Below are 15,037 nucleotides of genomic sequence, written 5' to 3'. Positions count from 1 at the left end.
GCTTCCAACATGGCCACTATAAGACAGACAGTAGCCCTCTGGGCTTCCAACATGGCCACTATAAGACAGACAGTAGCCCTCTGGGCTTCCAACATGGCCACTATAAGACAGACAGTAGCCCTCTGGGCTTCCAACATGGCCATAAGGGTCTTTAATCTGAGTTTTTGATCGTCAGCCTAAATACATTCAAAATGGTGCATTTATCCTCCGTGTGCGGAGATTACTTTTCATTTAAACATTTCACTCATGTAAATGCCAAACAAATGACACGGAAGTACAAGGAGAGAAATGTTAGCCCAAAACAGGTCTGGATTTCAGGCTAGGAAATAGCTCCTTGGGGATAGCTAGTGGCAGGTCAAGCTGATAATCAGTCGCCTGTAACACGTCAAAGACAGGCAGACATCTTGTGATTAAAAAAAAAAAACACAGATACTCATAGGATTTGATACATCCTCCCTCGTCTTCTTCAACCTCTATTGGGATCGGTGTCCCTAAACCGGGACAGTTGTTGCTCAACATGCGATAATGTGACTAGAATGACGTTGTAAACAACGGCCAATTCCGGGACATAGACATGTCTTATTCGGGCAAAAAGCTTAAATTCTTGTTAATCTAACTCCAGTTTACAGTAGCTATTAAAACATAGTGCACAACAAGAAAACACTTTAACCACAGCAACTGGTTTGATACATTCACCTCTGAAGGTAAATCATGTATTTACATTTAGTAATCTTGCTCTGATTTGTCATCCTGAGGGTCCCCGGCTGGGATTAAAAATAAATATATAAATTAAATATAGGACAAAACACACATCACGACAAGAGAGACCGAAGACAACAAGGCAGCAACACATGACAACACAGCATGGTAGCAACACAACATGACAACAACATGGTAGCAACACAACATGGTACAAACATTATTGGGCACAGACAACAGCACAAAGGACAAGAAGGTAGAGACAACAATACATCACGCAAAGCAGCCACAACTGTCAGTACGAGGGTCCATGATTGAGTCTTTGAATGAGGAGATTGAGATAGATGTTGTAGTACTTGGTCCCCTTCTTGATTCTGCTCCGGTAGCTCTCCTGTTTCTCCTGCGCCTTGTCCATGGTCAGTCTCACCTTGATTGATAAACAGGAATAAATGACAAGAGTGTGTAAAGCTCTCATCAAGGTGGCTACTTTGAAGAATATAAAATATATTGTGATTTGTTTAACACATTTTTGGTTACTACATGATTCCATATGTGTTATTTCATATTGTTGATGTTTTCACTATTATTCTACAATGTAGAAAATAGTAAAAAAAAAAAAAAAAACTTGAATGAGTAGGTGTTCTAGAACCCTGGAATGAGTAGGTGTTCTAGAACCCTGGAATGAGTAGGTGTTCTAGAACCCTGGAATGAGTAGGTGTGTCCAAACTTTTGACCGGTACTGTATATTCACATAACCAAATAATTGACTAAAACACACAATAAAGGTCTATAGTAGCCTCAACAACACTCTCTGGGGTAGTGCCATGGTGTAGCCGGAGGACAGTTGGTTTCCGTCCTCCCGTTGGTACATTGACTTCAACAGAAAACTTAGGAGACTCATTTTTCTCACTCCCTTCCATAGACCTACACAGTAATTATGATGACCACCAGTGGACGTCCTCCAACCTATCAGAGCTCTTGCAGCATGAACTGTCGTTAGCTGACGTTAGCTAATATGGTGACAATGATGTAGGCTGTGTGTAGCGGTCATGGTATGAAGGTTTGGCTTTGAAAGTTTGTTTCTGTCCACAAGCCAAGGGAAAAGGTGAAACGAGACTGCTATTAAAGTGAACTGTGTGGATGATTAGGGATGTATTCATTCCGACAATTCTGTTAAAAACATTTCATAAATGGAAGGAAGCAGAACGAAACGGGGATAAACGTACCTGCATTTGTCCAATATAAACTCTTGTTTGCAACTGTTGGACTAATGATTACACCCTAGATCAGCTAGATGCAGGCAAGAGTGTGCAAGGAGTTATTGAATGTGTTATTGAATCTGTCATCTTGATGATGCCAATTTGTTTCTCGACATTATAAACTTCCATTCGCAGGCTAGGTTGTAGCAACCTCATGATGGGTATAGTGAACATTTTATGTAGTAGCCAAAAACCTATCGATGTTACATTGAGCCGGGTGAATGGAATATGAATGACAGCCATCCGATATGCTGCTATAGAGAGAAACCCATGATTAATAGGTCATAATAATCGTCCTCCCTAATCTTAAACGGCACCAACCGCCACTGGTGTACGGTGACGTTTTAGGCTCCTTTAGTCCAATATTGGGCTAGGCCGTGACTAGTTAACACAGCCACAAAGTCGTCAACCCCACTTATTTCTAAAATGTGATATTAAACCCACAATTTATCCGCACTGATAACATTATGCCTAACCCGAACCTTAAATTAAAAGCAAAAAGCATTCCTCCCCCCCCTCATACATTTTGTACGATTTAGCCATTGTTGACATTGTGGCTGTGGTAAATAGTGAGAACCCCTACGTGTTTACACGCTTATCTGCCCTCTCATTGGCTAGAATGGTCCCACCTGATCTTGCCCGCTTCTGCCTGCCTTTTCCATCATTGTTAGAGTCGCTACTAGACTATCTGATTTTTTTAATGGATCATCTGGGGTGTCGCCTTTCTAACAAAGACAGTACAGCCACAGAGTTTCGTATTTGGTACAGGTCTAGAGCAGTGGCTGTACGCTTGCAGGATAGTCCATATCTCCAATTATTTTTTTGTTGATAGTGATGTTGTGTTACCATAAGTAGGTGAATTGGTCTAATTTAACATGTATGATAAAGCCTCATCCCTTAGCTACATTGTACAATTCAAATAATGTTTTGGGTGACTACAGCGCCAGCGATAAAACGCTTAAATAGAGACATTGTTATTGAGCGTGGCGTTAAAGCGTATAACCCGCCCAGCCACCTTCGGATATGTCATTACATTTAGAAACAGTGCATTGTAAAACAAATTACACACAAGCTCGCCTTTCGGTGAGCTCAGGCCATCATTATATTGACATCGCATCATTTTGGCTATATCGTTAAAAAAAAATAGTTAACAAAAACGACATAGCTTTTTGGTCTTAATTTAAGGTTAGCAGTGTGGTTAGGTTTAACATCAGATGTTAAGAAAATAATTGTAGAAACATACACATCGTTTAGCCATAATTATGACTTTGTAGCTGTGGTAATTAGTGACGGCCAAGCGCCATGGAGGGCATCATCTACTACTACTTACACTGAGCGTACAAAACATTAAGAACACCTGCTCTTTCCATAACAGACTGACCCGGTGAAAACTATGATTCCTTATGGATGTCACTTGTTAAATCCACTTCAATCAGCGTAGATGAAGGGGAGGAGACAGGTTAAATAATATTTTTTAAACCTTGAGAGAATTGAGACATGGATAGTGTGTGTGTGTGCCATTCAGAGGGTGAATGGGCAAGACAAAATATTTAAGTGCCTTTGAACGGGGTATGGTAGCAGGTGCCAGGCAGCAGGCGCACCGTTTTGTGTCAAGAACTGCAACGCTGCTGGCCATTTTAGCATGGGCAGTGCAATTGAGGGTTTCGGACATTTTCCCACCATTTTAAAGTAGTCAAAGTTGTTACCTGGGTCGGTATTCCCGTGGGCTGTAGCCTCAATGGAGCTGCCCATGCTGTCACAGACGCTATAATGGCACAGATATAAAGATGGGTCCTCTACTTATCTCTAGTGTCCCACCCAGTTGACTACTTCAAAATGGTGATAGTCCTCAATGGCTCTGCCCATGCTAAAACAGGCTTTTGGGCACTAGAGTCCTCTATCTATCTCTATGGCCCAAGTGGCCATACAAATGTGTTATATATTGTCCAATATTGGCTAATAGTAGGCTAGGCCTTTTCTTAAACTTAAAGAATTGGGTATGGGAAGGGGGAGTTTTCCCCAAACCAAACTGGCAACCATTAGACAGCTCATCATCAGACTTGAGTTTCTTTATCATATTATAGGCTATTAATGTTGTGCAAGGTATATATCCACCATTAACCTAAGCTTACGCAAATCTGAGTAACAATTATTTTATTATAATGGTTGCCAGGTTGGGAAAATCTCCTATTTGGGAATTATTTTATGTTATGAGTGAACAGCATTATTTAAAATTTTGTTTTAAATACCCTGTTGGAATGAAAGGGTCTCACACTTGATAAGTGGGATCGTGCACCCTCATCACATTAATATTTGATAACCATCATTCAGTGCCACTTATTTTATCAGGAGCCTGTCGCTATGACAACGAGCGGAAGGCGGGGTTTGCCAGCTCTACTATAGTATCTCGAGCTCCTCTTGGCATCACGCTCCCAACACCACCCGGTGCAGATATCTCACATTGAAAGAAAGGAGAGGGGGAATGGCAGAAAAGGACAACAAGATAGAAAATGTAAGTAACCTCGTCTGGTTTTCCCTATTGCTTTGGTTGGATTACACTTTTATTTTAGATTGACGTATATTGTCATTTCGTGATTTTTCAAATGAGATTATTAGGTTATCACAAAACAACTGAATGCAACTGTTTTTTTCTTATTCACATGATTACATTTTATTGAATAAGAATGAAATCCATCTACCCGAATGGAATAATTGGTAGCAGTAATAGTGCATACTGAATTGTAGCCTGTTGTTTAGTGCTAAAGTTCGCCTGGAGCATTCTTAGAATTCTGAAAATCAATCATCAATTAAGACTGATCAGCTATTTCACTTATTTCAAAGAACCCCCTCTTCTAATCGATAAAGAAACAATGTATTGTCAACGGCGGCTGTCATTCAGCTAACCACTGTGGTGATATCTAAGAATAATATTATGTATATGTTGCATGTAGCCTTATTTCCAGCCACTATGTTTCAGGAGGAATATGTCGGGACAATAAAAGGTGGGCTGCGGCCCACGATGAGACTGGTTGTCATGGGTATTGTTAACAAGAAGCCTCAGAGGTTGGTAAACAGACACCTGCTTTCAATGTCTCTTCTGTAGCCTGAGGAAATTAATTGTTTAATTTACCGTTTTAAATCTGAGTGTGACGTGAGTGAATGAATGGACCGTCTGCGTTTGACATTTGCAAGTCCACCGTCAAGGCAGGCACAGAGACAATGGGAGGATTGTGCAGCGCATCACACCGTGTAGTTGAGTTGAGATCAGGAGGGATTGAAGATACTGCTATATCGAGATCCTATAGCTCTGGGCAATTTCAGAATACTGCAAGAGAAAATAAATATCTAAGAGTGCAAATTGTAGAATATAATTCCATGTAAAGCTTTTGAGCTTTCTGATTTTAGCAACCATGCAACAGGATTTTAACTCTCTTTCTTCACATCTTTCTTCACTCTCTTTGTCGTCGGGAATATTTCTCTAATTGACTAATGTATTGTTTAATTCAATACGTGGGAAAAATGTCAGAACCCATGAAGTGTTCGGTGAGCTGACCTCTCTGCTAGGAGCTCTGTGCGGAGATAAGATCATTTATCCCCTATTTATCTATGGGATGGAGTGGATGACGAAGAACATAAAACAATCCCAGTTCTAATGTTTGTATTTTAAAGTCACTATAGGGTTTTGATCCTTTGTGGCCTGCCCTGAAATACTTTACTCTGTAAATGATTCAGCCCTATCTGATTACGGTAGCCTGGTACTGTGCTCACAGCTTGTGGTAATGTCAAATAGACAGACGATGTCACTATTGTATCTCTCTGTAGCTGCATTTGTTTTGCTGTTTTTTATTGTCAATATCAAATTATTTCTGGTTAACAATTAAGTAGCTTACTGTGATTGTTTTCTTTGCAAAGAGCCATTTCTCAAGCAATAATTTAGCTTGGACTGTTTGGGAGTGGCCTGAGTGGGGAGGGAAAAACTGAAAACTAGCTGTTATTGGCAGAGAGGTTTGGAACTCTCTTTCTTATTGGTCTATTAACTAATTTACTGTGGTGATGTCACCAGGCAGGTCAAAACTCCATCCCAACAAAACAGGTTGAAACGTAATGCAGTCTTTACAAACAGCTCTTACATTTAAACAGCATTATTTTATATATATATATATATATATATATATATATATATATATATATGTATATATAATTTTCACAATTTCACAGTGTTATTTTACAACCTCATAGTGTGGGTAATAAATATATATAACACAGGAATATCACGTGTTTTGACAGAATGGTTTTTGCCTGGGTCTTTAAATCAACCATGTTTAGATTGTTTGCCTGAATTCTACATCTGCACCACTGTTTATTCCGCCTAGCATGGTGGTGTCCCTGTCCAGTGATCCAGTGGAAGAGGACTTTGAGGGAGACGTGGGTTTGCAGGTAAAGGTCAACTTCCTGGCTAAAGCTGTGCAGAGGAACGCCCGTCTGGCCGGGAACTGGGGGACATCAGAGAACACCTTGTCATTCTTCCCCTTTGCTGCTGGGGAGCCCTTCAAGGTATAAAGCCCACTACACTCATAGGGACGGTACATTTATAAATATAGTTCTACAATAATGAGCTGTTTAAAACACGGGCCTAGATATGTCTGGGAGCTGTTTAATACACAGGCCTAGATATGTCTGGGAGCTGTTTAATACACAGGCCTAGATATGTCTGGGAGCTGTTTAAAACACAGGCCTAGATATGTCTGGGAGCTGTTTAATACACAGGCCTAGATATGTCTGGGAGCTGTTTAAAACACAGGCCTAGATATGTCTGGGAGCTGTTTAAAACACGGGCCTAGATATGTCTGGGAGCTGTTTAAAACACAGGCCTAGATATGTCTGGGAGCTGTTTAATACACAGGCCTAGATATGTCTGGGAGCTGTTTAATACACGGGCCTAGATATGTCTGGGAGCTGTTTAATACACAGGCCTAGATATGTCTGGGAGCTGTTTAATACACAGGCCTAGATATGTCTGGGAGCTGTTTAAAACACGGGCCTAGATATGTCTGGGAGCTGTTTAAAACACGGGCCTAGATATGTCTGGGAGCTGTTTAAAACACAGGCCTAGATATGTCTGGGAGCTGTTTAATACACAGGCCTAGATATGTCTGGGAGCTGTTTAATACACAGGCCTAGATATGTCTGGGAGCTGTTTAATACACAGGCCTAGATATGTCTGGGAGCTGTTTAAAACACAGGCCTAGATATGTCTGGGAGCTGTTTAAAACACAGGCCTAGATGTGTCTGGGAGCTGTTTAAAACACAGGCCTAGATATGTCTGGGAGCTGTTTAAAACACGGGCCTAGATATGTCTGGGAGCTGTTTAATACACAGGCCTAGATATGTCTGGGAGCTGTTTAAAACACGGGCCTAGATATGTCTGGGAGCTGTTTAAAACACGGGCCTAGATATGTCTGGGAGCTGTTTAAAACACGGGCCTAGATATGTCTGGGAGCTGTTTAAAACACGGGCCTAGATATGTCTGGGAGCTGTTTAATACACAGGCCTAGATATGTCTGGGAGCTGTGTAAAACACAGGCCTAGATATGTCTGGGAGCTGTTTAATACACAGGCCTAGATATGTCTGGGAGCTGTTTAAAACACAGGCCTAGATATGTCTGGGAGCTGTTTAAAACACAGGCCTAGATATGTCTGGGAGCTGTTTAATACACAGGCCTAGATATGTCTGGGAGCTGTTTAATACACAGGCCTAGATATGTCTGGGAGCTGTTTAATACACAGGCCTAGAGGTGTCTGGGAGCTGTTTAATACACAGGCCTAGATATGTCTGGGAGCTGTTTAATACACAGGCCTAGATATGTCTGGGAGCTGTTTAATACACAGGCCTAGATATGTCTGGGAGCTGTTTAAAACACGGGCCTAGATATGTCTGGGAGCTGTTTAAAACACAGGCCTAGATATGTCTGGGAGCTGTTTAATACACAGGCCTAGATATGTCTGGGAGCTGTTTAATACACAGGCCTAGATATGTCTGGGAGCTGTTTAATACACAGGCCTAGAGGTGTCTGGGAGCTGTTTAATACACAGGCCTAGATATGTCTGGGAGCTGTTTAATACACAGGCCTAGATATGTCTGGGAGCTGTTTAATACACAGGCCTAGATATGTCTGGGAGCTGTTTAATACACAGGCCTAGATATGTCTGGGAGCTGTTTAATACACAGGCCTAGATATGTCTGGGAGCTGTTTAAAACACAGGCCTAGATGTGTCTGGGAGCTGTTTAAAACACAGGCCTAGATATGTCTGGGAGCTGTTTAAAACACAGGCCTGGATATGTCTGGGAGCTGTTTAAAACACAGGCCTAGATATGTCTGGGAGCTGTTTAATACACAGGCCTAGATATGTCTGGGAGCTGTTTAGAAAACACAGGCCTAGATATGTCTGGGAGCTGTTTAATACACAGGCCTAGATATGTCTGGGAGCTGTTTAAAACACAGGCCTAGATATGTCTGGGAGCTGTTTAAAACACAGGCCTAGATATGTCTGGGAGCTGTTTAATATACAGGCCTAGATATGTCTGGGAGCTGTTTAATATACAGGCCTAGATATGTCTGGGAGCTGTTTAAAACACAGGCCTATATATGTCTGGGAGCTGTTTAAAACACGGGCCTAGATATGTCTGGGAGCTGTTTAAAACACAGGCCTATATATGTCTGGGAGCTGTTTAAAACACGGGCCTAGATATGTCTGTGTATTTAACAGCTCCCAGCCAGAGAATGCCGAGAGTGTGCAAAGCTGTCATCAAGGCAAACGGTGGCTACTTTGAAGAATCTCAAATATAAAATATATTTTGATTTGTTTTTTTGGTTACTACATGATTACTACATGTGTGTTATTTTATAGTTGTGATGTCTTCACTATTATTCTACAATATAGAAAATAGTAAAAATAAAGAAAAACCCTTGAATGAGCAGGTATTCTAAAACCTTTGACCGGTAGTGTACATATGCACTAATACACAGATCTACACTAATACATAGATCTACACTAATACACAGATCTACACTAATACACAGATCTACACTAATACACAGATCTACACTAATACACAGATCTACACTAATAATTAGATCTACACTAATAATTAGATCTACACTAATACATAGATCTACACTAATAATTAGATCTACACTAATACATAGATCTACACTAATAATTAGATCTACACTAATACATAGATCTACACTAATACACAGATCTACACTAATACACAGATCTAAACTAATACATAGATCTACACTAATAATTAGATCTACACTAATACATAGATCTACACTAATAATTAGATCTACACTAATACATAGATCTACACTAATACACAGATCTACACTAATACACAGATCTAAACTAATACATAGATCTACACTAATAATTAGATCTACACTAATAATTAGATCTACACTAATACATAGATCTACACTAATAATTAGATCTACACTAATACATAGATCTACACTAATACATAGATCTACACTAATACATAGATCTACACTAATACACAGACCTACACTAATACACAGATCTACACTAATACATATATCTACACTAATACATAGATCTACACTAATACATAGATCTACACTAATACACAGACCTACACTAATACACAGATCTACACTAATACACAGATCTACACTAATACATAGATCTACACTAATACATAGATCTACACTAATAATTAGATCTACACTAATACATAGATCTACACTAATACACTGATCTACACTAATACATAGATCTACACTAATACATAGATCTACACTAATACACTGATCTACACTAATACATAGATCTACACTAATACATAGATCTACACTAATACATAGATCTACACTAATACACTGATCTACACTAATACACAGATCTACACTAATACATAGATCTACACTAATAATTAGATCTACACTAATACATAGATCTACACTAATACACAGATCTACACTAATACATAGATCTACACTAATACATAGATCTACACTAATAATTAGATCTACACTAATACATAGATCTACACTAATACACTGATCTACACTAATACATAGATCTACACTAATACATAGATCTACACTAATACACTGATCTGCACTAATACATAGATCTACACTAATACATAGATCTACACTAATCCATATATCTACACTAATACACTGATCTACACTAATACATAGATCTACACTAATACATAGATCTACACTAATAATTAGATCTACACTAATACATACATCTACACTAATACACTGATCTACACTAATACATAGATCTACACTAATACATAGATCTACACTAATACACTGATCTACACGAATACACAGATCTACACTAATAATTAGATCTACACTAATACATAGATCTACACTAATACACTGATCTACACTAATACATAGATCTATACTAATACATAGATCTACACTAATAATTAGATCTACACTAATACATAGATCTACACTAATACACAGATCTACACTAATACATAGATCTACACTAATACATAGATCTACACTAATAATTAGATCTACACTAATACACAGATCTACACTAATACTTAGATCTACACTAATACACAGATCTACACTAATACATAGATCTACACTAATACACAGATCTACACTAATACACAGATCTACACTAATACATAGATCTACACTAATACACAGATCTACACTAATACATAGATCTACACTAATACATAGATCTACACTAATACACAGGTCTACACTAATACACAGATCTACACTAATACATAGATCTACACTAATACACAGATCTACACTAATACACAGATCTACACTAATAGATAGAGCTCCACTAATACATAGATCTACACTAATACACAGATCTACCCTTATACACTGATCTACACTAATAGAGAGATCTACACTAATACATAGATCTACACTAATACACAGATCTACACTAATACACAGATCTACACTAAGAGAGAGCTCCACTAATACATAGATCTACACTAATACACAGATCTACACTAATAATTAGATCTACACTAATACATAGATCTACACTAATACACAGATCTACACTAATACACAGATCTACACTAATACATAGATCTACACTAATACACAGATTTACACTAATACACAGATCTACACTAATAGAGAGAGCTCCACTAATACATAGATCTACACTAATACACAGATCTACACTAATACACTGATCTACACTAATAGAGCGATCTACACTAATACACATATCTACACTAATACACAGATATACACTAATACACAGATCTACACTAATACATACAGGTAACTGCCAAAATGAGGGATACAAAGTATATTAAAAGCGGGTGCTTCCACACAGGTGTGGTTCCTGAGTTAATTAAGCAATTAACATCCCATCATGCTTAGAGTCATGTATAGAAATGCTGGGCAGGCAATTATTTTAGCTACCATGGCTATGCCACCATAGGATGACAATGCACAAGCCACGAGTGGTCACTGAATGGTTTGATGAGCATGAAAAGGATATAAACCATATGCCGTTGCGGTCTCAGTCACCAGATCTCAACCAAATGTAACACTTATGGGGCTTAATCATACATACATGTCAGCCTACATTAATACACAGGCCAGCAGTCATACACAGGCCAGTAGTCACACACAGGCCAGCAGTCACACACAGGCCAGCAGTCACACACAGGCCAGCAGTCACACACAGGCCAGCAGTCATACATGTCAGCCTACATTAATACACAGGCCAGCAGTCACACACAGGCCAGCAGTCATACACAGGCCAGCAGTCACACACAGGCCAGCAGTCATACATGTCAGCCTACATTAATACACAGGCCAGCAGTCACACACAGGCCAGCAGTCACACACAGGCCAGCAGTCATACTTGTCAGCCTACATTAATACACAGGCCAGCAGTCACACACAGGCCAGCAGTCATACACAGGCCAGCAGTCACACACAGGCCAGCAGTCATACATGTCAGCCTACATTAATACACAGGCCAGCAGTCACACACAGGCCAGCAGTCATACACAGGCCAGCAGTCACACACAGGCCAGCAGTCATACATGTCAGCCTACATTAATACACAGGCCAGCAGTCACACACAGGCCAGCAGTCACACACAGGCCAGCAGTCATACATGTCAGCCTACATTAATACACAGGCCAGCAGTCACACACAGGCCAGCAGTCACACACAGGCCAGCAGTCACACACAGGCCAGCAGTCATACATGTCAGCCTACATTAATACACAGGCCAGCAGTCACACACAGGCCAGCAGTCAAACACAGGCCAGCAGTCATACATGTCAGCCTACATTAATAAACAGGCCAGCAGTCACACACAGGCCAGCAGTCAAACACAGGCCAGCAGTCATACATGTCAGCCTACATTAATACACAGGCCAGCAGTCATACATGTCAGCCTACATTAATACACAGGCCAGCAGTCAAACGCAGGCCAGCAGTCATACACAGGCCAGCAGTCAAACGCAGGCCAGCAGTCATACACAGGCCAGCAGTCAAACGCAGGCCAGCAGTCATACACAGGCCAGCAGTCAAACACAGGCCAGCAGTCATACACAGGCCAGCAGTCATACATGTCAGCCTATATTAATACACAGGCCAGCAGTCATACACAGGCCAGCAGTCATACACAGGCCAGCAGTCATACACAGGCCAGCAGTCAAACGCAGGCCAGCAGTCATACATGTCAGCCTATATTAATACACAGGCCAGCAATCATACACAGGCCAGCAGTCATACACAGGACAGCAGTCATACATGTCGGCCTACATTAATACACAGGCCAGCAGTCACACACAGGCCAGCAGTCAAACACAGGCCAGCAGTCAAACACAGGCCAGCAGTCATACATGTCGGCCTACATTAATACACAGACCAGCAGTCACACACAGGCCAGCAGTCAAACACAGGCCAGCAGTCATACACGGGCCAGCAGTCATGCTACAGTCACAGTCAGGTCAAGGTACAGCCTACAGTCATCCTACAATATTAGATAGGCCTACAGTCATCCTACAATATTAGATAGGTCTACAGTCATCCTACAATATTAGATAGGTCTACAGTCATCCTACAATATTAGATAGGCCTACAGTCATCCTACAATATTAGATAGGTCTACAGTCATCCTACAATATTAGATAGGTCTACAGTCATCCTACAATATTAGATAGGTCTACAGTCATCCTACAATATTAGATAGGCCTACAGTCATCCTACAATATTAGATAGGTCTACAGTCATCCTACAATATTAGATAGGTCTACAGTCATCCTACAATATTAGATAGGCCTACAGTCATCCTACAATATTAGATAGGTCTACAGTCATCCTACAATATTAGATAGGCCTACAGTCATCCTACAATATTAGATAGGTCTACAGTCATCCTACAATATTAGATAGGTCTACAGTCATCCTACAATATTAGATAGGTCTACAGTCATCCTACAATATTAGATAGGTCTACAGTCATCCTACAATATCAGATAGGTCTACAGTCATCCTACAATATTAGATAGGTCTACAGTCATCCTACAATATTAGATAGGTCTACAGTCATCCTACAATATTAGATAGGTCTACAGTCATCCTACAATATTAGATAGGCCTACAGTCATCCTACAATATTAGATAGGCCTACAGTCATCCTACAATATCAGATAGGTCTACAGTCATCCTACAATATTAGATAGGTCTACAGTCATCCTACAATATTAGATAGGTCTACAGTCATCCTACAATATTAGATAGGTCTACAGTCATCCTACACTATTAGATAGGTCTACAGTCATCCTACAATATTAGATAGGTCTACAGTCATCCTACAATATTAGATAGGTCTACAGTCATCCTACAATATTAGATAGGCCTACAGTCATCCTACAATATTAGATAGGTCTACAGTCATCCTACAATATTAGATAGGCCTACAGTCATCCTACAATATTAGATAGGTCTACAGTCATCCTACAATATTAGATAGGCCTACAGTCATCCTACAATATTAGATAGGCCTACAGTCATCCTACAATATTAGATAGGTCTACAGTCATCCTACAATATTAGATAGGTCTACAGTCATCCTACAATATTAGATAGGTCTACAGTCATCCTACAATATTAGATAGGTCTACAGTCATCCTACAATATTAGATAGGTCTACAGTCATCCTACAATATTAGATAGGTCTACAGTCATCCTACAATATTAGATAGGTCTACAGTCATCCTACAATATTAGATAGGTCTACAGTCATCCTACAATATTAGATAGGTCTACAGTCATCCTACAATATTAGATAGGTCTACAGTCATCCTACAATATTAGATAGGTCTACAGTCATCCTACAATATTAGATAGGTCTACAGTCATCCTACAATATTAGATAGGTCTACAGTCATCCTACAATATTAGATAGGTCTACAGTCATCCTACAATATTAGATAGGCCTACAGTCATCCTACAATATTAGATAGGTCTACAGTCATCCTACAATATTAGATAGGTCTACAGTCATCCTACAATATTAGATAGGTCTACAGTCATCCTACAATATTAGATAGGTCTACAGTCATCCTACAATATTAGATAGGTCTACAGTTATAGATAGGCCTACAGTCATCCTACAATATTAGATAGGTCTACAGTCATCCTACAATATTAGATAGGTCTACAGTCATCCTACAATATTAGATAGGTCTACAGTCATCCTACAATATTAGATAGGTCTACAGTCATCCTACAATATTAGATAGGTCTACAGTCATCCTACAATATTAGATAGGTCTACAGTTATAGACAGGCCTACAGTCATCCTACAATATTAGATAGGCCTACAGTCATCCTACAATATTAGATAGGTCTACAGTCATCCTACAATATTAGATAGGCCTACAGTCATCCTACAATATTAGATAGGTCTACAGTTATAGACAGGCCTACAGTCATCCTACACTATTAGATAGGTCTACAGTTATAGACAGGCCTACAGTCATCCTACACTATTAGATA

At 39.7% G+C, this 15,037-nt stretch overlaps 1 protein-coding gene across 1 annotated transcript in view; it reads left to right on the top strand.

The window, feature by feature from the left end:
* The first annotated feature begins 4,322 nt into the window (after positions 1 to 4,322).
* si:ch211-10a23.2 (GLECT and Gal-bind_lectin domain-containing protein) overlaps positions 4,323 to 15,037 on the top strand; it is a 15,058-nt gene continuing 4,343 nt past the window's right edge. The window contains exons 1-3 of the mRNA XM_036955364.1: positions 4,323 to 4,470; positions 4,936 to 5,021; positions 6,332 to 6,512. Of these exons, the coding sequence (XP_036811259.1) occupies positions 4,441 to 4,470; positions 4,936 to 5,021; positions 6,332 to 6,512 (297 nt within the window). The 5' untranslated portion in view covers positions 4,323 to 4,440. The remainder of the gene's footprint in view (positions 4,471 to 4,935; positions 5,022 to 6,331; positions 6,513 to 15,037) is intronic.

This window comes from Oncorhynchus mykiss, chromosome 19 (assembly GCF_013265735.2).
Source record: "Oncorhynchus mykiss isolate Arlee chromosome 19, USDA_OmykA_1.1, whole genome shotgun sequence".
Taxonomy (NCBI): domain Eukaryota; kingdom Metazoa; phylum Chordata; class Actinopteri; order Salmoniformes; family Salmonidae; genus Oncorhynchus; species Oncorhynchus mykiss.
This window is presented reverse-complemented; position numbering and strand designations above follow the sequence as displayed.